Raw genomic sequence first — 27662 nt, forward strand, 5'->3', positions numbered from 1 at the left:
ACGAGGATCAAGACTTCTCCCACGGCTCTAATCCGCTGCACGGCCTCCCTCCCACCCGCTACTTTTCTGGACACACAAGCCGTTAGAAGCTTGAAATCTCAACAGAAAATGGGGTACGTTTCAGGGTGGTTTTTGGGTTTTTGTTTCTTTTTTAGGAAAACCTATTGTGTGTTTGAAAATTCCTCATTCCTAAACACGGATTAAGGTATTTACAAAGGCGTGGGAGGGCTGGAGAAGCTCAAGGAGTTTCAGCTTCTGAAATAAGCCCTGTTAATTGGCATACCCCCCGACGTGAAAACATTCCACTGGAAATGAGCCTTCACACGGAGAGCGCTAGGGAAACAGGCCAACGATCGAATGTCTCGTTATCCTTGTCTTCGCTTCCAATTTTGTCTGCTATGTTCAGGTCCTGTCTCTCGGGCAACTGTAATCTGCACAGCCTTTTTTGCAGTGATGGGCACCTCTGAAGTCGGGGGGGTGGGGGTGTACACCCCAAAAGAGGCTTTCTTGGTACTATTGCCCAGTGCTGAAATTAAAACAAGTTTTTCCCCCCACGCCCAGGTGATGTCCCACGTTGGGCTGCCCAAATGGCCTAAGGTGGTGACGTCAAGGGCTGTCGAGCTCCTGGGTTCCCTGGATTGGACTACTCTCCCCCATTTTCAGCGAGACTGCCATGGCGCAAGGACCGGCGTGGGTGAAGATGGGGTTTCTGCGGCAGACCCCCCCACCCCCCCCCCCCCGCCACCTCCTGCCTTGGATGGGGCGGACCAGGGGGCTAGACCAGGCAGAGAACAGCCCTGAGGTCCTTTCATTCATTCATTCAATTGTATTGGGTGAGAGCGTTGTAATAATAATAATAGTAATAATGGCATTTATTAAGTGCTTACTATGTGCAAAGCACTGTTCTAAGCACTGGGGAGGTTACAAAATGATCAGGTTGTCCCACATGGGGCTCACAGTCTTTATCCCCATTTTACAGATGAGGTAACTGAGGCTCAGAGAAGTGAAGTGGCTTGCCAAAGTCACCCAGCTGACAATTGTCAGAGCTGGGATTTGAACCCATGACTTCCGACTCCCAAGCCCGGGCTCTTTCCATTGAGCCACGTTGCTAAGCACTTGGGAGAGTGCAATGTAACACTAAGCAGACACACTCCCTGCCCACAACGAGCTGGATAAATGCTTTCAGTCCACCATCCCTCACACCTTGAAGAGTTTCGGAAAAGCCCCTCAGGCCTGACCACCTTTAGGGAGGAAGCTGCCAAATTATTCCCCAGGCGCTCATTTGTGTTTCTGGATGTCACAGAAAGGATGAGGCTTTCTTGCTCTCCCAGCTCTGCTCCTACCTCTTTTGGCCCACTTACGGCTGATTTATTTACTTGGATCCATTATTCATATACATTCTCTGCTGATTTCTTTACTTGGATCCATTATTCATATACATTCTCCGCCTCACCCTGCCAGATGCATCGATCTGTGTCTCCTCTAAGCTTGTCTAAACAGGGACTATAGATTTTACTAATTCTGTATGTTCCCCAGGGGCCTAGTATGCATGAAGCAGCATGGCATATTGGAGAGAGTACGGGCCTGGGTGTCAGAAGGTCATGGGTTCTAATCCTGCCTCTGCCAATTGTGTGCTGGGGGACCTTGGGCAAGTCACTTCACTTCTCTGTAATATGGGGATTACAGCCCCATGTGGGACAGGGACTGTCCACTATGATCTGCTTGTATCCATCCCAGTGCTTAGTACAGTGCCTGGCCCATAGTCAGCACTTAAATACCACTATTATTATCATGATTATTGTTAGTAATAATAATAATAATGATGGCATTTATTAAACACTTACTATGTGCAAAGCACTGTTCTAAGCGCTGGAGAGGTTACAAGATGATCAGGTTGTCCCATGGGGGGCTCACAGTTTTAATCCCCATTATTTAACAAACACATTCCCTGCCCAAAACAAGCTTATAGTGGGAGCTAGTATTAAGCACCCTCTATATTGCAAGCTCACTGTAAGTGGGAATTGTCTGTTTATTGTAGTGTACTCTCCAAATGCTCAAATACAATTGAACGAACGAGACCAGAGTGGGAAGGCTGGACTGAGATGGAAACACTGTCTCTAGATCCCAAGTTCTACGGTCCCGTTCTCCCCCAAGCCCCAGAGGTCCTGGTCAGGTGGCAGGCGGGACCGTGGTTGGGCCCCGTGGCCGAGCCCGGTGGCCACCCTGGGTTGCCCCAGATCCAGGGGGGAGGCCCCCACTCTTTTAGACTGTGAGCCCGCTGTTGGGTAGGGACTGTCTCTATGTGTTGCCAACTTGTACTTCCCAAGCGCTTAGTACAGTGCTCTGCATACAGTAAGTGCTCAGTAAATACGATTGATTGATTACCTCATGCTGGGTGGCCACCCGACAGGTCTTCAGAGCCAGCTCCCCGATGGCCACGGCCAGCCCCGGAGTCAGGCCCGTGGCCAGGATGAGGAAGGCGGGCCCCAGGCTCTGTGGGCCCAGGGACTCCCGGTGGGGAGGCTCTTGGGGGGATCAGCTGGGCTCCCACCACTCGTGCCACAGGGCTTCCAGAGCCCCGGACTCGTCCAGCTGGAGGAGGGCGGCGGACAACTCTTCAGCCCAGGGGGACCCTGGCAGGAAAGAAACCGAGGCAGGGGGAATGTCAGTGAGATGGCGCCAAGAGGAGAGCTTCAATCATTCATTCAATCGTATTTACTGAGCACTTACCGTGTGCAGAGCACTGTACTAAGCGCTTCAATCGTGGGTCAATCCACGGACCGCCTCCCCAGCACAGACCATTGTGCTAAGCGCTTGGGAGGGTACAATAGAAGTAAAAATCTAAGGAGTAAAAGTAGGTCATGGGTTCTAATCCCAGCTTCAGCGCTTGTCTGCTGTGTGACTTGGGTAAGTCATTTCTCTGGGCTTCGGTTACCTCATCTGTAAAATGGGGATTGAGACTGTGAGCCCATGTAGACAGGGACTGTGTCCAACCCGATTTGCTTGAATCCACCCCCCCCCAGCGCTTAGTACAGTGTTTGGCACATAGTAAGTGCTTAACAAATACCACAATTATGATTATTATGATTGCTATTATTATTAAAAGTCAATCATTGCCCATAGCAAAGTCAGGCAACACTTACAGGGGCCCAGGAAACTCGAACAAGAAACAGCAAAATAGAGAACTTAAAAATTACAGGAACACAGCAAACTACCAAACTCCTTCTACACTATAAGCCCAGCAAACTCGAAGAAGAAACAGCAGAATGGAGAACTTAAAAACTTACAGGAGCACAGCAAACAACCAAACTCCCTGTATACTATAAGCTCCTTGTGGGTAGGAGACGTGCCTTCCAGCTCTGTTATACTGTAGTCTTCCTAGAGGTTAGTATAGTGCTATACACACAGTAAGTGCTCAGTAAATTGATTGATTGATTGATTATCAGGAAACAGCACGGAGAGGAGAATTAAAGCAACACCTACAAAGGCACTGTACACAAACAAGAAACAGCCCCTTTACCTGAAACATTCAACAGGCCCCTAAAAACAAGTAAGATCCTAAGTGATGCGGTCACCGGATCATTGTGGAGTGGTAGGATGGCTGTTTTTTTGACCTGAATAATCTGGTTGGTTGGTTTGGCTGAATTGTACTTCAGACGTCTGGGTTTAGGGAATTTTCTGGGCTAGAACCAGCTAGGGAGTTTATAATGGGCAAAAATGGACAGCTTCTAATGTTGGAGAAAATTGTGTGTAAATCTGTACATGTGAGAGAGTGAATGTATCTGTATATGTTCCTGAACCGGTGGGTGTGTGTATGAATCCATACTTGTGTGTGTTAATCTCTGTATGTGTGTGACTTTTAGACTGTGAGCCCACTGTTGGGTAGGGACTGTCTCTATATGTTGCCAACTTGTACTTCCCAAGTGCTTAGTACAGTGCTCTGCACACAGTAAGTGCTCAATAAATACGATTGATGATGATGATGATGAAGAAACAGCAAGTGCGTGTAAGAATCTGTATTTGTGGGTGAATGTTTCACCTGGGTGTCAAAAGTATTTATTGAGCGCCTACTATGTGCAGAGCACTGTTCTATGTGCTTGGGAGAGTACATTAATCAACTATTCATTTTTTTAAAGCTATTCATTAAGCACTTACTACGTGCCAGGCACTTTACTAAGCACCGGGGTAGATTCAAAATAATCAGGTGTCCACAGCCCCAAAGTCTCCAGACTGAAATGTTGAAGGATGGATTGGTTTTTCTGGCTCCTGTGGGTGAACCCCCTGGACCCCTTGACCCCTCTGACTTTCTGAACCCCCTCGTCCCCTGACCTCCCCGCTCCCTGAACAGTCTCCTGACTCCCTTCACCCCCCCCAATCCCCACAGAAACATTGGCAGCTCGCCCCCCATGACCTTTTGAGCCCCCAATCCCCCACCCAACCCCAGGGGGTGTCTGAGCTAGCCCCTGAAAACTTGACCTTTGGTGGTGAAAAGGCTGATCCCCCGCAGGTCAGTGACATCAGGGAGCCGAACCAGGCTGCGGTGTCTGGCTGCCGCCAGGTCCAAGGAGACGGTCTCCCCGATGAGTGCGCAATTTGAACTCAGTACTCGCTCAACACCCTCCTCCTGCGAGCTGACCAGGGCCCGGCCCTGCTGGCGCTCCATGCGCTCCAGGACCATCCTGTGGAGAGGGTCCGCGGATCTGTATGTCTGGAGAGAGAGAGAAAACAAGTCCAGCGTTCTCCTTCCGGCCCCCTGAGACAAAGATTGGAGTCTGGAAGCTGGAGGCCGGAGGCTTGCTACACTCTCCGGAGACCCCGTTTTGGACGGCGCGAGACTATGGGCTGCCCTCTTAAGTCTGAACCGACTCTTCTAGCTGCCTGGGCCCACGGCCTCCTGAATCCAGGGGGTAGGGGGTGTGGGAAAGTCCAGCTCGACTCCTACACCAGGCTGAAGGTGCTGCAGGAAGAGGGGGGCGGGAATTAGGGGAGCAGGGCCGCAAAAAGGGCAGGGAACTGGAGTGCTGAGGAGAGAAAAGGGTGACAGCAACCAAGGAGTTGGATGGAGCAGGGAGCGCTGAAAGACAGAAGTGCCGGGCCCAGGACGGCGATGGGAAAACATGGCAGAGGGCAGAGATGCTGTGGGAAGAGGGGCAGGAGGATGGTGGGAATGGGGAGAATCAGGGACTGGGAACTTAGCGTGCCTTAAGCTTGGATCATACACACCCCTCCTCACTTTGCTCTCAATCATCTTGCCCCCTCTTACCTCATTAATTCATTCAATCGTATTTATTGAGCGCTTACTGTGTGCAGAGCACTGTACTAAGTTCTTGGGAAGAACAAGTTGGCAACATATAGAGACGGTCCCTATCCAGTACAACTCAGCCTGCACACTTGGCTCCTCTCATGTTAACCTCCTCACTGGTCCTCTCGCCCACATCCTGCCTCTGGATGACCCCCCTCCTCCTATCTGTCAATTATTCTCCCCCCCCTTCAAAGCCTCATTGAAGGCACATCTCTTCCAAGAGGCCTTCCCTGACTTAGCCCTCCTTCCCTCTTCTCCCACTCCCTTGTGTGTCGCCCTGACTTGCTCTCTTTATTCATCTCCCCCGACCCTGGCCCCACAGCACTTATGTACATATCTGTCATTTATTTATGTGTATTCATCTCTGTCTCCCCTTCTAGTCTGTAAGTTTGTTGTGGGCAGGAACTGTGTCTGTTAAATTGCTATGGTGTTCTCTTCCAAGCACTTAGTACAGTGCTCTACACACAGTAAGCACTCAATATATACGATTGAATTGAAGTGCTCAATAAATACGATTGACTGACTGACTGACTCCTCCCCTCTCCTCTGACCTGACACGTGCACCGATCCTGCTGCCTTGGACAAGCACAGAGTTTAGGCATTCTTTCAGTCAGTCGTATTTAATAATGATGGCATTAAGTGCTTACTATGTGCAAAGCACTGTTCTAAGTGCTAGGGAGGTTACAAGGTAATCAGGTTGTCCCACGGGGGGCTCACAATCAATCCCTATTTTCCAGATGAGGCAACTGAGGCACAGAGAAGTTAGGCGACTTGCCCAAAGTCACACGGCTGACAATTGGTGGAGCCGGGATTTGAACCCATGACCACTGACTCCAAAGCCCGGGCTCTTTCCACTGAGCCACACTGCTTTGAGCCCTTACTGTGTGCAGAGCACCATACTAAGCACCTGGGAAAGTACAGTACAACAATAAACTGACATTCCCCACCACTTTTAAGCGGCGGCCAGAGCCTCCACACCTGGAAGAATTGATGCGTGGAGGAGCCGTTGATGGTGCCGAACTCCATGGCCCTCTGCCTGACCAGGTCTTCTAGACTGTGAGCCCACTGTTGGGTAGGGACTGTCTCTATATGTTGCCAACTTGTACTTCCCAAGCGCTTAGTACAGTGCTCTGCACACAGTAAGCGCTCAATAAATACGATTGATTCAAAGGAGTTGACCGGACATTGCTCGACCGGGAAGCACAGCAAAGCAGACAGGCTGGCCGCATACACCGACAGCACGGACCGGTGGTGGCCACAAGTAGCGTGGACATGGCCTTGGGCTGGGGCTAGGGATATCTGGGCAGTAGTAATAATAATGGTGGTATTTATTAAGTGCTTACTATGGGCCAAACACTATTCTGAGCGCTGGGGTAGATACAAGCTAATCAGGATGGACACAGTTCCTGTCCCACATGGGGCTCACAGTCTTAATCCCCATTTTACAGATGAGGTAACTGAGGCCCAGAGAAGTGAAGTGACTCGGCCAATGTCACGGAGCAGACAAGTCCTTCAGACTCCCAAGCCCGTGATCTACCCGCTAAGCCATGCTGCTTCTCACAGGGTGGGGAGTGATGGAGCAGGAAGAATCGTAATCGTGGGGGTATCTTATAAGTGCCTACTTGATACCAACCACTGTGATAAGCACTGGGGTGGATACAAGATTATCAGGTCGGACACAGTCTCTGTCCCACCTGGGGCTCACAGTCTAAGGGACAGCAGGTTTTGAATCCCCCATTTACAGATGGGGAAACTGAGGCACAAGACAATTAAATGACTCGCCCAACTTCACACAGCCAGGTCCTCTGAACTCCAGAGAATCGTGGAGAAGTCCATTTCCCTTCTCCACTACTCTTCTCCATTACCTTTCTCTGGGTTAATCAGTCCATTTTCCCAGGGAAAAGGTCCCTGGATATCAGGACTGATAGAAAGAGGCAAATCGAGACCCATTTCCTAATTTTTTTTTAAATGCCAGAGGGGTCTTCAGACCGAGACTGAGCCACCAGGCTGTAAGCCTCTCCTGAAAACAAGCACTGGCCCAAGCCCAAGGAAAAATGGATCAGAGGTGCCTGGTGTTCTCATTTATCTTACCGCTGACCTCTGGCCCATCTCTTGCCTCCGGCCTGGAAGGTCCTCCCTCTTCATATCTGAGAGACAATTACTCTTTCCACCTTCAAAGCCCTGTTGAAGGCACATTCCTAGAGGCCTTCGCTAAGCCCTCCTTTCCTCTTCTCCCACTCCCTTCTGCTTCACCCCGATTTCCTCCCTGTATTCACCACCTCCGCCCCCAGCCCCCCAACACCTATGTAAACATCCATAATGTATTTATTTATATTAATGTCTGTCTCCTCTTCTAGACTGTGAGCTAGTTGTGGGCAGGGAATGAGTCTACCAACTCTGTTGTACACTCCCAAGCACTTAGTACAGTGCTTAGCGCACAGTAAGTGTTCAATAAATATGATGGATTGATTGATGGAACCAGAAGTGGCTCTGTCTTGTTTGGCTTTTCCCCAGCGTGAGAGAGTTTCTGAGGAACTCTTTGTCCAAGGGTCTGGGGAGATTAACTGATTGGGAGGGGCACCTGAATATCGCCAAGACCAATTATAGAAGTAGTATTTTGGGAGAGGGGATTAGTGTTAGGGTTGGGATGTGACTGGATGATTTTAACTGAGCCCCTTCCTTCCTCTCCCCCTCGTCCCCTCTCCATCCCCCCATCTTACCTCCTTCCCTTCCCCACAGCACCTGTATATATGTATATATGTTTGTACATATTTATTACTCTATTTATTTATTTATTTTACTTGTACATACCTATTCTACTTATTTTATTTTGTTAGTATGTTTGGTTTTGTTCTCTGTCTCCCCCTTTTAGACTGTGAGCCCGCTGTTGGGTAGGGACTGTCTTTATATGTTGCCAACTTGTACTTCCCAAGCGCTTAGTACAGTGCTCTGCACACAGTAAGCGCTCAATAAATACGATTGATTGATTGATTGGTTGATTGATTTAACCCCAACCAGATTGAAATCTTCAAGGGTTGTCTCAGGGAGTGGCACACAAACCAACCCGCTCTGTGACCGGAGTTTGATTTCTGTGGTTAGAACCACCATGCTCCCTGATCCGTACAGACTCCAGGGGCAATTGGGGGATCCTGGGAGTCACCAGACCCTGGCATGGAGACCTGACATGGTACTTGCGTATATATGTACATATTTATTATTTTGTTATTCTATTTTATTAATGATGTGTATATATCTATAATTCTATTTATTTATATTGATGCTATTGATGCCTGTGTACTTGTTTTGTTTTGTTGTCTGTCTCCCCCCTTCTAGACTGTGAGCCCATTTTTGGGTAGGAATTGTCTCTGTTGCCAAATTGTACTTTCCAAGTGCTTAGTGCAGTGCTCTCCACACAGTAAGTAGTCAATAAATCCGACTGAATGAATGAATGAATGGAAACCCGGAGTGCCTCACCTTGCAGGGCGAAGGCTCCAGCCCTGTTACACGGACTGTCCAGGAAGGACGGATTCTGCTGGCCTCTGTGGGGTCTCGCCAACTCACTGGGGCTCAGCCTGTGGAAGCAAGGGAGGAAGAGGGGGTGACTCTGAGGGTCTTCCCTCCGTCCTTCTCCCACAGAAAAATCTCAGGTCCAGGTCCAGAAATCAGCCTTTCCGGGGTTGGATGGTCAGCTCTCGCTCTTCTGGTGTCTTGGTTTTTCCACTTGTCAACAGCCCACAGAGCTTCTCCCCCAGGTCCTTCCCACACCTGTCCTTCAAAGAGCTTTGACCCCACTCACCACACCCCTAGAGAAGAGGTGATAGGAGGCAGGCACCAACATCCACAGGTTACAGATTATGAATTCTGGCGGTTCAATCTTCACAGCATCGCTAAAATCTGCCCTTTCCTCTCCATCCAAACTACTACCACGTTAATCCAAGCACTCATCCTATCCTGCCTTGATTACTGTACCAGCCCCCTTGATGACCTCCCTGCCTCCCGTCTCTCCCCACTCCTGCCCTTACTTCACTCTGCTGCCCGGATCATTTTTCTACAAAAACATTCAGGTCGTGTTTCCCCACACCTCAGTAACCTCCAGCGATTGCCGAACCACCTCCGCATCAAACCGAAACTCCTCACCATCGGCTTTAAAGCACTCTACTTTGACCCCTCCTTCTTCACCTGGCTTCTTTTCTACTACAACCCAGCCTATATACTACACTCCCTTATTGCCAACCTACTCACTGTTCTTCAATCTCACCTATCTCGCCACCAACCTCTCACTGACATCCTGCTTCTGGCTTGTAATGACCTCCTTCTTCATAACCAGCAGACAATTACTCTCGCCCGAATTAAAAGCCTTATTGAAGACACAGCTCCTCCAAAAGGTCTTCCCTGACTAAACCCTCAATTCCTTTTCTCCCATTCTTTTCTGTGTTGCCCTGATTTATTCCTTTCTTCCCCCCCCACCCTCAACCCCAATACTTATGTACATAAACTAATGTATTTATATTAATGTCCCTTCTAGACTGTAAGCTTGTTGTGGGCTGGGAATGTGTCTGTTGCATTATTATATTGTACTTTTCCAAGTGCTTAGTTCAGTGCTCTGCATGCAGTAAGCACTTAATAAATATGATTGATTAGAGAAGCAGGGTGGCTCAGTGGAAAGAGCCCGGGCTTTGGAGTCAGAGGTCATGGGTTCAAATTTCGGCTCTGCCAATTGTCAGCTGTGTGACTTTGGGCAAGTCACTTAACTTCTCTGGGCCTCAGTTACCTCAAATGAAAAATGGGGATGAAGACTGTGGGACAACCTGATCACCTTGTAACCTCCCCAGCGCTTAGAACAGTGCTTTGCACATAGTAAGTGCTTAATAAGTGCCATTATTATTATTATCATTATTATTATTAATTGAGAGCCTAGAAAGGTCCAGCCACTTCCCGGAGGCCATCCAGCATAACACAAGTAGAATTGGAACTAGAACTCAGTTGCATCCTCTACCCAAGTAGACCCCACTCCCCTCCATAAAGGCCTCCAGAAACAAAGACTTGAGTGCTTCAAAACCTAACCTGTCTTTCTTCTGCCGATTCACAATCTCCAGAGTTGTAATATAAGACCATTCCTTTTTTTTTTGGCCCTCAGGGATAAGAACAAGTAGTCAGTGTCCTCGGTACAAGCCCTTCCAAGACTGGAAATTTATTTCCAAGGGAAGCTGTACAGACTGGAATCATTACCAGGATCCAAGGGGTCAGATGAATGGATGGATGGATGGATGGATGGATGGATCCATGGACACAAGATCAATCTGGGATCAGTCAGGGATCGAGAGAGGAGAGTCTGGGATGGCAGCTGGCCTGAATTGAATCACTTAAGGGGAGAGTCAGGGATGGAAAAGGGAGAGTCAAGGGTTTTGGATGGTCCCGCTGGGTCACTAGAGGAGAGTCAGGGATGGGGAGGGGAAAGGCAGGGGTCTTGGATGGTCCAGGCTGCACCACTGGGGAGGAGTTGGGGATGCAGAGGGCAGAGTTAGGAGGGGTAGAGAGTAGGAGCAGGGGAGCCTGCGGGGTTTGGCCTTTACCTGGCTGTGATGAACAGCCCCGGACAGGTGAGCAGGTAGGCGGTCACGATCCCAGCCCATGTCTCTCCGCTAAAGGGATTGAGCGGACAGAAGGAGCCGCTTTGGGGGCTGGAATTCACCCGGCGCAGGATTCCAGTGCCAGTGTACAGGAAGGGAGTGGTGAAGGACACCACTTGCCCATGAGCTGCAGTCATCATCAATGGGGCTAGGGCCACCGCGGCCTCCTGGAGGTGGAGGGAGAGAGGAAGGGAGGGAGTCACAGGGGCAGACTGGATAATCCCCACTCCCGAAGACTGGGGTTGTAGGCCAAACACTCCTCTGGCCTCCAGACTCCCCCTTGCTTCCCTATACTCCCTGAGCTGGAGACCCCAGACTCTGAAGCCAGCTTTCCATCCCTCAACTCCTCTGGAAGAGCCACCCTGGATCAGGCAGAGGGGAGCAATGAGGAATGGGCTTTGAGTAAGGCCGCCTGAACAGGCTGCTGGGACTTGGGCAGGAGGGCAAGAGAGAAGCTGGAAGGTCACTCCCCACCCCCACCCCACCCTCCAGGCAGGCTTACAGAGCCCTTTTTGCACCCTAAGCCCTAGACCCACCATTGCACCCTAGAGTGGGGGTCCCTCCCAGGGCCCTGGGGGCACAGAACCCTTACCTGGCTGGATCTCACTGTTTAGAACAGTGCTCCAGCACTTAGAACAGTGCTTGGCACATAGTAAGCAATTAATAATAAGAACAATGTTGGTATTTGTAAAGTGCTTACTATGTGCCAAGCACTGTTCTAAGCACTGGGGGGGATACAAGGTAACCAGGGTTGTCCCACGTGGGGCTCACAATCTTCACCCCCATTTTACAGATGAGGGAACTGAGGCACAGAAAAGTGAAGTGACTTGGCCAAACTCACACAGCTGACAAGTGGCGGAGCTGGGATTTGAACCCATGACCTCAACATTATTATCTCATACCGATAGGTGAGCATTGGGGGGGAGAGGAAGGGAGTCAGGGTCATCGGGGCCACTTCATCCCCCGTCATCCCCCCTAGCCCACGTCATCCCCCTGGCCCGGAATGCCCTCCCTCCGCACATCTGCCAATCTAGCTCTCATCCTCCATTCAAAGCCCTACTGAGAGCTCACCTCCTCCAGGAGGCCTTCCCACACTGAGCCCCCTCCTTCCTTTCCCCCTCCTCCCCCTCCCCCTCCCCCCGCCTTACCTCCTTCCCCTCCCCACAGCATCTGTATATATGTATGTACGTATTTATTACTCTATTCTATTTGTACATGTTTATTCTATTTTATTTTGTTAATATGTTTGCTTTTGTTGTCTGTCTCCCCCTTCTAGACTGTGAGCCCGCCGTTGGGTAGGGACCGTCTCTATATGTTACCAACTTGTACTTCCCAAGCGCTTAGTCCAGTGCTCTGCACATAGTAAGCGCTCAATAAATACGATTGAATGAATGAATCGGGCGATCCTTGCAGAGCACTCTGTTCCTCGAGGGCCCAGGGACCTCTGTCTCACCTGCTGCTAGCAGCTCCCCAGTGAGGCCGGTCCAGCGTCCGTTGGTCCCGGGCTTCCCGTACTGGCCATCCCAGACCAGCTGCAGCCGAGGGTCGAAGTGCAGCAGTGCCAACAGCTGAACCACCAAGTCCACGAGGAAGCCCTGCAGCTCTGCTCCTTGGGATATCATGAAGGGGTGCACTCTGGCACTGGGGACACTGCACCCCAGCCTTTCCTTCCTCCCCCCAGCTCCCCATAACCACGGAGTGGGGGGTGGGAGGGAATGGGTGCTTCTGGATCAGGCATAGGGATACATGGTTCCAGGAAGGAAACTGAGCCAGGGCCATGAGAAGGATAATAATAACGCTGGCATTTGTTCAGTGCTTACTATGTGCCAAGCACTGTTTTAAGCACTGGGGTACATACAAGGTAACCGGGTTGTCCGGCGGGGGGCTCACCGTCTTAATCCCCATTTTACAGATGACGGAACTGAGGCACAGAGAAGTGAAATGACTTGCCCAAAGTCACACAGCTGACAGTTGGCGGGGCCGGGATTGGAACCCATGACCTCTGACTCCCAAGCCCGTGCTCTTTCCACTGAGCCACGCTGGTAATAATGGTATTTGTTAAGCACTTACTTCGTGCCAGGCACTATACTAGGCGCTGGATACTGCTATTGTTACTATTAATTAGAGAAGCAATTATCTATTAGATAATTATCTATTAATTATCTATTAGAGAAGCAGCATGCCTTAGAGGAAAGAGGCCGGGCTTTGGAGGTCATGGGTTCGAATGCCGGCTCCACCACTTGTCAGCTGTGTAAATTTGGGCAAGTCACCTAACTTAGGGAAGCAGCGTGGCTCAATGGAAAGAGCAGGGGCTTTGGAGTCAGGGGTCATGGGTTTGAATCCCAGCTCTGCCAATTGTCAGCTGTGTGACTTTGGGCAAGTCACTTCACTTCTCTGGGCCTCAGTTACCTCACCTGTAAAATGGGGATTAAGACTGTGAGCCCCCCGTGGGACCACCTGATCTCCTTGTAACCTCCCCAGGGCTTAGAACAGTGCTTTGCACGTAGTAAGCGCTTAGTAAATGCCATCATTATTATTATAAGTCTCTGGACCTCAGTGATCTCAACTGTAAAATGGGGACTAAGACAGTGAGCCCCACGTGGGACAACCTGATCACCTCGTATCTATCCCAGCGCTTAGAACAGTGTTTTGCACATAGTAAGCACTTCACAAATACCATTATTATTATTATTACCTACTAGTGCTGATGGTATTGCAACTACTACTGCTACAACATAAGATGAGACAAGGCTGCCACCATTACTATCACTACAATCACAACTGCTCCAACAGAATCTCCTCACCACTGGCTTTAAGGCACTCCATCACTTTGCCCCCTCCTACCTCACTTCACTATTCTCCTACTACAACCCAGCCCAAACTCTTCTCTCCACTAACGTTAACCTTCTCACTCTACTTCAGTCTAGTCCATCTCACTGCCAAACTCTCACCCCCGTCCTGCCTCTGGCCTGAAACGTCCTCCCTCCTCCAATCTGACTGACTCTCCACCTCTTCAAAGCCATATTCAAGGCATATCTTCTCCAACAGGCCTTCCCTAACCAAGCCCTCCTTTCTTCGCCTCCCACATCCTTCAGCGTCACCCTGACTTCCTCCCTTTATTCACCCCCCCACACCCCTTAAGCACTTATGTACGTATCTCTAATTTATTTATATTAATGTGTGTGTATTCCTCTAGACTGTAGGCTTGTTCCAGGGAGGGAGTGTGTCAGTGGATTGTTATATTGTACTCTCCCAAGCTCTTAGTACAGTTCTATGCACACAGTAGGTGCTCAATAAATACAACTGACTGACTGTGTCCAACCTGAATAACTTAGAGAAGCAGCGTGGCTCCGTAGCGTGGGAGTCAGAGGTCATGGGTTCAAATTCCGGCTCCGCCGCTTGTCAGCTGTATGACTTTGGGCAAGTTACTTCATTTCTCTGTGCCTCAGTTCCCTCATCTGTAAAATGGGGATGAAGATTGTGAGCCCCACCTGGGACAACCTGATTACCTTGTCTCCCCCACCAGCGCTTAGAACAGTGCTTTGCACATAGTAGCGCTTAACAAATACCAAAATTATTATTATTACTACTATTACTATGACTGCTACTACTACTACTAATGATGGTGATGATGATGATGATATTTAGACTGTGAGCCCTCTAGACTGTGAGCCTGTTGTTGGGTAGGGACCGTCTCTATGTGTTGCCAACTTGTCCTTCCCAAGCACTTAGTCCAGTGCTCTGCAAACAGGAAGCACTCAATAAATACGATTGAATGAATGAATGAACCAAAAACATCATTATCATTTCCCCCTTCTAGCCTGTGAGCCCGTTGTTGGGTAGGGACTGTCTCTATGTGTTGCCAACTTGTCCTTCCCAAGCACTTAGTCCAGTGCTCTGCACACAGGAAGCGCTCAATAAATACAAATGAATGAATGAATGAACCAAAAACATCATTATCATTTCCCCCTTCTAGCCCGGGAGCCTGTTGTTGGGTAGGGACCGTCTCTAGATGTTGCCAACTTGTCCTTCCCAAGCGCTTAGTACGGTGCTCTGCACACAGGAAGCGCTCAATAAATACGAGTGAATGAATGAATGAACCAAAAACATCATTATCATTTCCCCCTTCTATCAATCAATCAATCGTATTTATTGAGTGCTTACTGTGTGCAGAGCACTGTACTAAGCGCTTGGGAAGTACAAGTTGGCAACATATAGAGACGGTCCCTACCCAACAGTAGGCTCACAGTCTAGAAGGGGGAGACAGAGAACAAAACGAAACATATTAACAAAATAAAAAAAAATAGAATAGATATGTACAAGTAAAGTAAATAGAGTAATAAATACGTACAAACATATATACAGGTGCTCTGGGGAAGGGAAGGAGGTAAGGCAGGGGGGGGATGGACTGTCTCTATGTCTGTGAGCCCACTGTTGGGTAGGGACCGTCTCTATATGTTGCCAACTTGTACTTCCCAAGCGCTTAGTACAGTGCTCTGCACACAGTAAGTGCTCAATAAATGCGATTGATTGATTGTTGCCAACTTGTCCTTCCCAAGCACTTAGTCCAGTGCTCTGCACCCAGAAACGCTCAATAAATACGATTGAATGAATGAATGAATGGACCAGGTTATCCACCCCACCCAGCGGTGCCCCTGTCCCCAAGGAGCTCCCAGGGTCTTCCACGGATACTGACCCCCGGGCAGGGGAGGCAGGGTCAATCTGGGAAGGCTTCCCGGGGGTGGTGGCCCTACGTCGGGGTTTAAGTGACGGGCAGTCTGTGTCCAGAAGCTCGGAGCTGGAGAGGAGGTAGGTAGAGGTGGTGATCTAGGGTGGAGGGACAGCTGGAGAAGGAGGCAGAAGGGAAGGTAACGTCTGGGAGAAGGGGCTCAGCAGATGTTCTCATACACACACATAGGACTAAAAATAATAATAATAATAATAATGGCATTTGTTAAGCGCTTACTATGTGCAAAGCACTGTTCTAAGCGCTGGGGGGGATACAAGGTGATTAGGTTGTCCCACACGGGGCTCACAGTCTTACTCCCCATTTTACAGATGAGGGAACTGAGGCTCCGAGAAGTTACGTGACTTGCCCAAAGTCACACAGCAGACATGTGGCAGAGCCGGGATTCGAACCCATGACCCCTGACTCCCAAGGCCGGGCTCTTTCCACTGAACCACGCTGCTTCTCTAAAAAGAAAAGAGGACACACACACACACACACCACACATGTACAAAGACAGACAAGCCCAAACACATGGCCACTTCATTCATTCAATCGTATTTGTTGAGTGCTTACGGTGTGCAGAGCACTGTAATCAATCAATCGTATTTATTGAGCGCTTACTGTGTGCAGAGCACTGTACTAAGCGCTTGGGAAGCACAAGTTGGCAACACATAGAGATGGTCCCTACCCAGCAGTGGGCTCACGGTCTAGAAGGGGGAGACAGAGAACAAAACCAAATATATTAACAAAATAAAATAAATAGAATAGATATGTACAAGTAAAATAAATAGAGTAATAAATCCGTACAAACATCTATACATATATACAGGTGCTGTGGGGAAGGGAAGGAGGTAAGGTGGGGGGGTGGAGAGGGGGACGAGGGGGAGAGGAAGGAGGGGGCTCAGTCTGGGAAGGCCTCCTGGAGGAGGGCTATGAGCTTGGAAAGTACAGTACAGCAATAAACCCTGTATATATGTATATTTGTACGTATTTATTACTCTATTATATTTGTACATATTTGTTCCATTTATTTTATTTTGTTAATATGTTTTGTTTTGGTCTCTGTCTCCCCCTTCTAGACTGTGAGCCCACTGTTGGGTAGGGACCGTCTCTATACATTGCTGACTTGGACTTCCCAAGGGCTTAGTACAGTGCTCTGCACACAGTAAGTGCTCAATAAATATGATTGAATGAATGAATAAATGAAGAGAGAGATAGTCCCGGCCCACACTTGTATACACACACACACACACACACACACACACACACTGAAGCATACGCTCACAAAAACACACAAACGACCAGAAGGACAGGTGCACTTACACTCGAAAACACGGATGCGCCCAAAGAAACAGACAGGCGTGCGCACACATACACACACACACACTCTCTCTCTCTCTCTCTCTCTCTCTCTCTCTCTCTCAAGCATATGCTCACAAAAACACACAAACGACCAGAAGGACAGGTGCACTTACACTCGAAAACACGGATGCACCCAGAGAAACAGACAGGCGTGCACACACACACACACACACACACACACACACACACTCAAGCATACGCTCACAAAAACACACAAACGGCCAGAAGGACAGGTTCACTTACACTCGAAAACACGGATGCGCCCAGAGAAACAGACAGGTGCGCGCGCACACACACACACACACACTCAAGCATACGCTCACAAAAACACACAAACGACCAGAAGGACAGGTGCACTTACACTCGAAAACACGGATGCGCCCAGAGAAACAGACAGGCGCGCACACACACACACACACACTCACACTCAAGCATACGCTCACAAAAACACACAAACGACCAGAAGGACAGGTGCACTTACACTCCAAAACATAGATGCGCCCAGAGAAACAGGCACGCACGCACACACGCACACACACACACACACACACGTATACACATGTGCACACAGACACAAGTGTCCACAACAGTACTGAATGAGGACCGAGGGGCAGCAGAGGCATGAAGCGATGCCCCGGCAGCAGGAAGCCTGGAAAGTCACCCCAATATTCTGCTGTATTGGGGCAACAGCAGCTGCTTTTACGGGAACGTGGGACGCTGGGCAGGGGGAAGAGGGGTTTCTAAGGGTCCAGTTGTGAAGTCTTAGAGGGTCCCAGTTGTCCCCTGGGATTCAGCCTTCCCCCCCACACCCACACACTCCCCTGGATATTGAAGGCAGGGAATGTGTCTTGTCTCTGGGCCTCAGTGAATTCGCTCTCTTCCTCCCTTCAAGGCCCCACTGAGAGCTCACCTCCTCCAGGAGGCCTTCCCAGACTGAGCCCCTTCCTTCCTCTCCCCCTCGTCCCCCTCTCCATGCCCCCATTTTACCTCCTTCCCTTCCCCACAGCACCTGTATATATGTATGTTTGTACATATTTATTACTCTATTTATTTATTTATTTATTTACTTGTACATATCCATTCTATTTATTTTATTTTGTTAGTATGTTTTGGTTTTGTTGTCTGTCTCCCCCTTCTAGACTGTGAGCCCACTGTTGGGTAGGGACTGTCTCCATATGTTGCCAACTTGTTCTTCCCAAGCGCTTAGTACAGTGCTCTGCACACAGTAAGTGCTCGATAAATACAATTGATTGATTGATTGATTGACTCTCAGGTCCGTACTCTAACCACTAGTCCATGCTGCTTCTCCCCTCCCCCTCCCCCTCTGATTGCGAGCCCCATTTTTTTAATGACATTTATTAATAATAATAATAATAATAATAATGATAGCATTTATTAAGCGCTTACTATGTGCAAAGCACTGTTCTAAGCGCTGGGGAGGTTACAAGGTGAGCAGGTTGTCCCACAGGGGGCTCACAGTCTTAATCCCCATTTTACAGATGAGGTAACTGAGGCCCAGAGAAGTTAAGTGACTTGCCCAAACTCACACAGCTGACAATCGGCAGAGCTGGGATTTGAACCCATGACCTCTGACTCCAAAGCCCGTGCTCTTTCCACTGAGCCACGCTGCTTCTCTATTAAGCGCTGACAATTGACAGGGTCGAGATCTGAACCCACAGCCTCCGACTCCAAAGCCCGTGCTCTTAATCCCCATTTTACAGATGAGGGAACTGAGGCCCAGAGAAGTGAAGTGAATTGCCCAAGGTCACACAGCAGACAGGTGGCAGAACCGGGATTAGAACCCATGACCGTCCTACTCCCAGGCCCGTGCTCTAGCCTCCCATGCCATGCTACTTACACATCCGGAGTTTGCTCCCAGACTGTGTCCAGACCCTGAACAGACTGTAAACTCCTTGTGTCTACCAACTCTGTTGTAGTACCCTTTCCCAAGCGCTTAGCACAATGCTCTACACACAGTAAGCCCTGTGTGACCTTGGGCAAGTCACTTAACTTCTCTGAGCCTCAGTTACCTCATCTGTAAAATGGAGATTAAGACTGTGAGCCCCACGTGGGACAACTTAATCACCTTGTATCCCCCCCCAGCGCTTAGAACAGTGCTCTGCACATAGTAAGCGCTTACCAAATGCCATCATTATTATTATTATTAATAAATACCACTGATTGATCGATTGATTGGTTACAAACAGGGCGGGCCCCTCGGCTAGTGATGAGACGGCAGATTGGAAGCTTGCTGTGGACAGGGAACGGATCTACTAATAGTTTTCTCTTGTGCTCTCCGAGTGCTCAGTACAGTGCTCTGCACACAGTAAACGCTCAATAAATACCCTTGACTGATCGATTGATTGAATGGGGGCAGCCCGTGTACTACAGAGGGGCTCTGCGGGCCCCTCGGCTAGTGATATATATGTATATATGTTTGTACATATTTATTACTCTATTTATTTATTTATTTATTTTACTTGTACATATCTATCCTATTTATTTTATTTTGTTGGTACGTTTGGTTTTGTTCTCTGTCTCCCCCTTTTAGACTGTGAGCCCACTGTTGGGTAGGGACTGTCTCTATGTGTTGCCAATTTGTACTTCCCAAGCGCTTAGTACAGTGCTCTGCACATAGTAAGCGCTCAATAAATACGATTGATGGTGATGATGATGATGAGACGGCAGATTGGAAGCCTGCTGTGGACAGGGAACGTATCTCCCAATAATTTTCTCTTGTACTTCCCAAGCGCTTAGTACAGTGCTCTGCACACAGTAAGCGCTCAATAGATACAACTGAATGAATATAACAGACATGTTCCTGGCCCACAACAGGCAGTCGGGGGGAATGCGATGTCAGGAGGTTGAAGGCTCAGCGCCTTGTCTCAGGCGGCCTCCCAGTAGAAAGCTCTCCCAGTACAACGCTCGCTCAGTACAACGCTCCCCAGCTCCTCCCATCACTATGCCACCTGCCAACCACTTTATATGTTGCCAACTTGTACTTCCCAAGCGCTTAGTCCAGTGCTCTGCACACGGTAAGCGCTCAATAAATACGATTGATTGATTGATGGTGAGGGGGTGGGTTAGGATGAGGCTATCAATCAATCAATCGTGCTTATTGAGTGCTTACTGTTTTTATGATATTTGTTAAGCGCTTACTTACTAAAGCGCTATTCTAACCCCTGGGGGAGGTACAGTTTAACTAGGCCGGACCCATCCCAACTTGTTGCCAACTTGTACTTCCCAAGAGCTTAGTACAGTGCTCTGCACACAGTAAGCGCTCAATAAATACGATTGATGATGATGATGAGGATCCCTGTCCCTCATGGAGCTCACAGTCTGAGTAGGAGAGAGAACAGGTTTTGAATCCCCATTTTACAGTACAGAGCACTGTACAAAGCGCTTAGGAGAGTGCAAAATAACAATGTTCCATATTTATTACTCTATTTTATTAATCATGTATAATTATTAATTCTAATAATTCTATTTATTCTGATGGTATTGACACCTGTCTACTTGTTTTGTTGTCTGTCTCCCCTTCTAAACTGTGAGCCCATTGTTGGGTAGGGACCGTCTCTATACGTTGCCAATTTGTACTTCCCAAGCGCTTAGTACAGTGCTCTGCACACAGTAAGTGCTCAATAAATACAATTGAATGAATATAACAGACATGTTCCTGGCCCACAACAGGCTTACAGTCTAGAGGAGAGACAGGCACTGATATAAATAATAATGTTGGTATTTGTTAAGTGCTTACTATGTGCCAAGCGCTGGAATAATAATGATGGTATTTGTTAAGCGTTTACTATGTGCCAAGCACCGTTTTAAGCACTGGGGTAGATACAAGGTAATCAGGTTGTCCCATGTGGGGCTCCCAGTCTTAATCCCCATTTTATAGATGAGGTAACTGAGGCACAGAGAAGTTAAGCGATTTGCCCAAGGTCACACAGCAAATGGCGGAGTCGGGATTAGAATCCACATCCTCTGACTCCCAAGCTCGCGCTCTTTTTCGCTAAGCCACGAAATAAATAAATTACAGATATATACTTTAGTGTTGTGGGGCTGAGGGGTTGTGGGGGGATGAGTAAAGGGAGCAAATCAGGGTGAAGCAGAAGGGAGTGGGAGAAAAGGAAATGAGGGTTTAGTCAGGGAAGGCTTCTTGGAGGTGACCATCTAATATGAGGAGGGGGGGCGTTCCAGGCCAGGGGCAGAAACGTGGGCGAGAGGTCGGCGGTGAGATAGACGAGATCAAGGTACAATAAGTACGGTGTTCAGTGCTTAGAACAGTGATCAGCTCTTAGAACAATGCTTGGCACATAGTGAGCGCTTAGCAGATGCCATAATAATAATAATGAGTAGGATGGCATTAGAGAAGCAAAGTGTGCCGGCTGGATTGTATTAGGACTGTAAGCTCATTGCGGGCAGGAAATGCGTCTGTCGATTGTTCTACTGTCCTCTCCCAAGCACTTAGTAAAGCATTCTGCCCACAGTAATCGCTCAGTAAATACAATTTACTGACTAGCAGGAGGGCAGCGGGGTGAGGTAGGAGGGTAATTGAGTGTTTCTAGAGTGTGAGCCCGTTGTTGGGTAGGGATTGTCTCTGTTGCCGAATTGTACTTTCCAAGCGCTTAGTCCAGTGCTCTGCACACAGTAAGCACTTAATAAATATGACAATGAATTGAGTGACTGAGTATCTGACGCAGGGAGCGTTTCCTAGCTGCCTTTTCCGGAGATGGGAGGGAAGAGATTAGTGGTCCCCAGTTCAGGGTAGAACCACTCGGGACTGAACCCTCATGGGGCAGGGAGGGGGAGATCCCTAAATTCAGCAACCCTGGGGTGGGGGGGGGAGAGGGGGCAAGGAAGATAGGAGAGGAAGACAAGGATGAGTCCCGGAGAGTGAAAGAAGAGGGACAGAGGGGAGGGGATTGAGAAAGGGAAAGGGGAGATGAAGGGGCAAGAGGGGGCAAGGAAGATAGGAGCGGAAGAGAAGGATGAGTCCTGGAGAGTGAAAGAAGAGGGACAGAGGGGAGGGGATTGAGAAAGGGAAAGGGGAGATGAAGGGGCAAGAGGGGAGATGAGGGGGAGAAGGAAAGGAGGGGGAAGGGAAGAAAGGGAAAGCCAGGAGGGGGTCGGGGGGAGGAAAGAGGAGAGAGATGAGGAAGAGGGAGAGCGGGAGGGGAAGAGGAAAAAGGAGAAATTCCTCTGAAAATCTTTAGGGAAGGAGTCTTCCCGAGGATGGTTAGACTTAGAGTTATCAATTTAGGGTTGAGTCAAACTGTGGGCAGATACGTACACAGGCAAATACACCCACCCTCCCGTCCCCTTCTCCCCCAGAACATTAGACCCAGGTTAGGGATGGACAATCCAAATCTCTGTCTTCTCTCCATTCTCGACTTGGCAGTGCAGCGGGGTAGAGCATCTACAGTCTACAGTAGAGCCAGCCTCAGGTTCCCAGATATTGACCAATAGGGGCCAGTGCCCCCTGGGTTCCCAGATGATGATGATAATAATAATAAATAATAATAATAATAATAATAATAATAATAATAACAATAATGGTATTTGTTAAGTGCTTACTTTGTGCCAGGCACTTTACCAAGTGCCGGGGTGGATACAAGCAAATTGAAGTGGACGCAGTCCCTGTCCCATGTGGGGCTCACAGTCTCAATCCCCATTTTACAGATGAGGTAACTGAGGCACAGAAAAGTGAAATGACTTGCCCATGGTCACACAGCAGACAAGTGACGGAGGAGGGATTAGAACCCATGACCTTCTGACTCCCAGCCCCGTACTCCAGCGACCCTCATGTTCATCCATTCATTTAGTCAATCATATTTCTTGAGTGCTTACTGTGTGCAAAGCACTGTACTAAGCGCTTGAGAGAGTACACCAGAACATCAGACACATAACCTGGCCACAACGAGCTCACAGGGTTCCCAGCTGAGGCAATGGGGGCCATTGACCCGCCAGGTTCACAGCTGTGAGACAATGGGGGGCCAGTGTCCCCTGGGGCTCCCAGATATGGGCCTCTTTGCTGACCTCCCTGCCTCCTGTCTCTCCCACTCCACTCCAGTCTTCACTCTGCTACATGGATTTTTCTAAAAAAATTCAGTCTCTTGATGATGATGATGGCATTTGTTAAGCACTTACTATGTGCAAAGCACTGTTCTAAGCACTGGGGGGGAAACAAGGTGATCAGATTGTCCCATGAGGGGCTCACAGTCATCATCTCCATTTTACAGATGAGGTAACTGAGGCTCCGAGAAGTTAAGTGACTTGCCCAAGGTCACACAGCCGACATGTAGTGGAGTCGGGATTCGAACCCATGACCTCAGATTCCAAAACCCATGATCTTTCCACTGAGCCATGCTGCTTCCCTTCACTCCTCAAGAACCTCCAATGGCCACCTTACCACTTCCGCATCAAACAGAAACCTCTTACCGTCGACTTAAAGCACACGATCCACTTGCCCCATTCTGCATAGCTTAGCTTCAAGAGCCCGGGCTTGAGAGTCGGAGGTTATGGGTTCTAATCCCAGCTCCCCCACCTGTCTGCTGTGTGACCTTGGGCAAGTCACTTCACTTCTCTGAGCCTCAGTTCCCTCATCTGTAAAATGGGGATTAAGACTGTGAGCCCTAAGTAGGACAACTTGATCACCTTGTATCCCCCCCAGCGCTTAGAACAGTGCTCTGCACACAGTAAGCGCTTAACAAATGCCATCATTACTATTATTATTATTATTGTCTGCTTGTGTGCCCTTGGGCAAGTCACTTCACTTCTCTGTGCCTCAGTTACCTCATCTGTCAAACGGGGATTGAGACTGTGAGCCCCACATGGGTCAACCTGATTACCTTGTATTTACCCCAGAGCTTAGAATAGTGCTGGACACAGAGTAAGCGCTTAACAAATACCATAATTATAATTATTATTATTACCTCATGCTCTGATCTCCTACTGCATCCCAACTCTCACACTTCCCTCCTCTAATGCCAGTTCGCTCACTGTGCCCTGCTCTCTGCTGACCTCGGGGTTCCCAGATATGGGCCAGTGACCCCCGGGGTTCCCAAATATCGGCTAATAGGAGCCAATGCCCCTAGGGATTCCCAGATATGGGTCAATGGGGCCCAACGCCCCACTAGGTTCATTCTTCCATTCAGCTGTATTTATTGAGCGCTTACTGTGTGCAGAGGACTGTACTAAACTCTTGGAAAGTACAATACAGCGATAAAGAGAGACAATCCCTGCCCACAACTGGCTGGTGCCCGATTGTGAGGGCAAAGCCACAAAGCCACAGCTGCCGAAGCTCATATCTGATCTCTATCCAGACCAGAGAACAACCAAACTGCTGGAAAGCGCACCCCCCTCCCCAAATCCTGACTCCTTCCCTCTGCACAGCCCTGCCTGCGGCCCCCACTATCCAGACTCTAAACTGTCCGCTAGCCGAAACTTCGAGTACTTTTATTGGAGAAGCGTTAGACAGTTTACAAACAGGCTTTAAAATATCTCCGGACAGGGAGGGGGTGTCTTACAAAGAGAAACCAAACCAGCCAAAGGGGACGGACTACAAGGGACAGCGGGATAGTTCCAAAACTACAGTGGCTTTTATGACATCTCAATAAACATCCCCCTCCCCCCGAAAAAGACACACAATAGAGCGTCCACCCATCCCAGTGGGCGACTCCTGTAAGGGACGAACATAGGGGATAAAAACGAAGGTTATAAAACGGACAGGTATCGATTATCGCGATTCATTCCACAGACGTTCATCTAAAAACGGCACCCGAGCAGGAAAATCCGGACGGGTCAGCTGGCGTGGCAGTGCAAAGAGAAGTCCGGGGTTGGGGACGGGGAAAGGAGGGAGGGAAGGTCGACCCCAAGGAGGCTGGACTTGGCCAGACAGGGAAGGTCGCCCTTATTCTGTCCCCGCCGGCCGGAGGTTGAGCTAGGCCGGGAGTCGGTCCCGACAGGCCGCCCCATTTCTGGAGAAGCGCATGGCCCGGTGAGGGTGGGGGGCTTGGAAGCCGGGGTCCCAAGGGCCACCCGGCTGCTGGGAGGGAAGACCCCACTGGGAGAGCAGGGTAGAGAGACTGGAGCCTACTTGGAGGCTTTCAGCCTCTCGGAGGGGTCTGGCCGGCTCTCAGAGAGGCATGGGGCCAGGGGAGGATCGGTCTTGGCGTGCAGGCCAGAAGGGATCTCCAGCTGCCCGCCTCCCACCCCCTCAGAGATCCTGCAAGAGATCTCTGTCCTAATGTGGAGGGCGCAGAGGTGGCTAAGGGGCGGGGGGAATGCGCCCTGGACATCAAGTCCAGGAGTGAGGAGAAGCGCAGAACAGAGGCCCGGCCCCTTCCCCCACACCCCGGGTTTGCCCCCTGGGCAAGCCAGCCGAGACATCAGAGTTTCCATATGAAGGGGTCGTCCGAGTCCCGAGTGAGGCCCAGAGAGGACTTGGGCAGGGAGGCAAAGTGGCCGGTGAGGCCCAGGTCGGCGCAGACCCCCCGGGACACAGAACAAGCCCCCTCTGGGTTGCCCCGTTCCTCCAGGAGGGCTCCATGGCCTCCATTGAGGCGCTGTCGGCGTTGGCGCTCCTGGGCCTGGCGAGCCCTCTGGGCAATGGAGCGGACCCGGCTCTGGCTGCGGGACGAGGACCGGCGGAGGAAGGGGACGCCTGGCCCCGCTGCCCCTTCCTCCTCCTCCTCCTCTTTCTCCTCCATCACCTCCTCCACGTCCCCGGCCGGGTCCAGGCTGGTGGGCGAGGTGATGTCTCCTGCCGTCTGGAAGGCCGTGAGCCTCCGCAGCTGCTCCGTCAGCCGGTCCTGCCGTCGGGCCGGGCGCGGGCCCAAGCCACGGCCCACGCTGCGCAGCACGCCGCGGCCCACGCCGCTGGGCCTCGGCACAAAGTCGTCCGACGTCAGGTCGCCCAGGCTCTTGGACTTGGGGGGCTGGACGGCGGGGCCAGAAAGGGACCAGGCCCCGTGGAGTCCCTGCAGGTAAAGGCGGCCCCACGAGGGTCTCCGCGGAGGGGCAGGGGCCGGGGGCGGCTCTGCGGACCTCAGGTTGGGATTGGACTTGCTCTTGGTGACCGGCGGCGGGTCCTGTTGTCCTTCCGCCGTGGCCGAGAGGGGCCTCGGGGGGGCCCTCCGTCCGGGGGGACCGTCTGGGGGCTCGTGGCCCGGGCCGAGGCACGGCAGGCTGCGGCGGGTCAGGTTGGGCAGCGAGAGGTCGATGACGGTGTCGTTGGAGGACATGCTGGACGACGAGGACAGGCTGTCGCGGGGGCTGGCGGGGTCCAGCTTGCACCAGAGGCGGTCACAGCCCGTGACGTCCGAGTAATGGATGGCGGCGGCCAGCGAGGGGTCACAGGTCACCTGGCCCTCACTCTTGGCCCTCCTGACCTGCGGGGCGGGGGGCCGGCGGGCCTGGATGACCTCTGAAGGCCGGGGGTCAGCCCCCGGGCCACCCCTTCCCCCGGTCCAGCCCCGGCCGGGCCCCGAGGAGAGGCCGGCCTCCGGGCCCTTCTCCTCCCGTTGGGCGGTTGGGGGTCCCGTCCAGCCCTCCGGCCCAGGTCCGGCTCTGCCCATTCCAGGTCCGGGAAGGGGTCCGCATCCCTCCGGCCGGTGTCCGGCGGGAGGCAGGGGCGCCGGCTCCTGTGGGTCCGGCCGGTCCTGAGAGGAGGCCGGCTCCTCCGTGATGGTCTCCAGGCTGCACAGGGAGGTGACGGACTTGTGCATGGAGAACCGGCGGGCATCTGCATGGGGAGAAAAGGCTAGCATCAAGCAGCTGGCGAGGGAGGAGGATGCCGTGCCAGGCAAGGCGGTTGGCAGATTCCTCCCGCCGGGATGCGAAGTCGAGGCCAGAGCGGAGGCCCAAGCGGGCCTCCCCAGCCACACTGTGCTTCCTTCTCTCTGGCGGGGGCTTGGGGAGAGGGGTTCTCCCCACAGGGCGACTGGGGCTCTGCAGGGGGCACGGCAACTGGGAGTTGGGGGTCACCGGCTTCTTGCAGGGCTCCCTGAGACATCGAGAACTCCAGGGTCCCCGGGCAGGAGCAGAGGAGCAGCACGAACAGGCGAGCCAGGACTCGCCCAGGCTACCACCCCCTCCCCAGCTCAGGATACTACAAGGGGGCAACCCAGCAAGAAACCACGGGCAAACTCGAATCCGGGGTCGGGGGGTGACAGTGCCCCCCTTCTGTGTCCAGACCCTGAGAGAGCCACTCTTGGGGGTGGTAAGACAGAGAGGGGAGGATTGGGGAGGGGTCCAAAAAGGAAGGAAATTTGAAATCACAGTAGTCCACTTTCTCAACGGCCAGCCAGGTACATACCATCATCATCATCATCATCAATCGTATTTATTGAGCGCTTACTGTGTGCAGAGCACTGTACTAAGCGCTTGGGAAGTACAAATTGGCAACGTATAGAGACAGTCCCTCCCAACAGTGGGCTCACAGTCTAAAGGATATATCAACCCCAATGCCAAAATACCAACGCCCTCACGCCCCCTCCCTAGGTCCCCCAGACCCACATGCTGATGAAGACCCCCGGATGTGGAAGTTACACCCCGACAGGCCTCAGTTTGGCCCCGGCGCAGGGACAATTACCTGCCGCTTCCTGGTCCATCATTGCTTAACTACGGAGGGGACGGG

At 50.8% G+C, this 27662-nt stretch overlaps 3 protein-coding genes across 3 annotated transcripts in view; all 3 read right to left on the reverse strand.

The window, feature by feature from the left end:
* Positions 1-319: 319 nt before the first annotated feature.
* Positions 320-25414, reverse strand: LOC119928791 (probable glutamate receptor). The gene is given in 11 exon segments (XM_038747307.1): positions 320-463; positions 2386-2633; positions 4477-4700; positions 6279-6346; positions 6464-6549; positions 6552-6591; positions 8763-8874; positions 10876-11099; positions 12375-12573; positions 25122-25268; positions 25377-25414. Coding segments are annotated over 11 exon segments (1530 nt in total).
* LOC119928792 (1-phosphatidylinositol 4,5-bisphosphate phosphodiesterase eta-2-like) lies at positions 24469-27636 on the reverse strand. The gene is made up of 2 exons (XM_038747308.1): positions 27618-27636; positions 24469-26768 (listed from the first exon to the last, which is right to left on the reverse strand). Exons 1-2 carry the CDS (start codon positions 27634-27636, stop codon positions 25414-25416), a joined length of 1374 nt encoding a protein of 457 aa, XP_038603236.1. The 3' UTR covers positions 24469-25413.
* Positions 26704-27662, reverse strand: part of LOC119928668 (1-phosphatidylinositol 4,5-bisphosphate phosphodiesterase eta-2-like) — a 129508-nt gene continuing 128549 nt past the window's right edge. Inside the window, exons 24-25 of the mRNA XM_038747137.1 lie at positions 27618-27646; positions 26704-26768 (exon numbers count right to left, since the gene is read on the reverse strand). Of these exons, the coding sequence (XP_038603065.1) occupies positions 27636-27646 (11 nt within the window). The 3' untranslated portion in view covers positions 26704-26768; positions 27618-27635. The remainder of the gene's footprint in view (positions 26769-27617; positions 27647-27662) is intronic.

Source organism: Tachyglossus aculeatus, chromosome 5 (assembly GCF_015852505.1).
Source record: "Tachyglossus aculeatus isolate mTacAcu1 chromosome 5, mTacAcu1.pri, whole genome shotgun sequence".
NCBI lineage: Eukaryota > Metazoa > Chordata > Mammalia > Monotremata > Tachyglossidae > Tachyglossus > Tachyglossus aculeatus.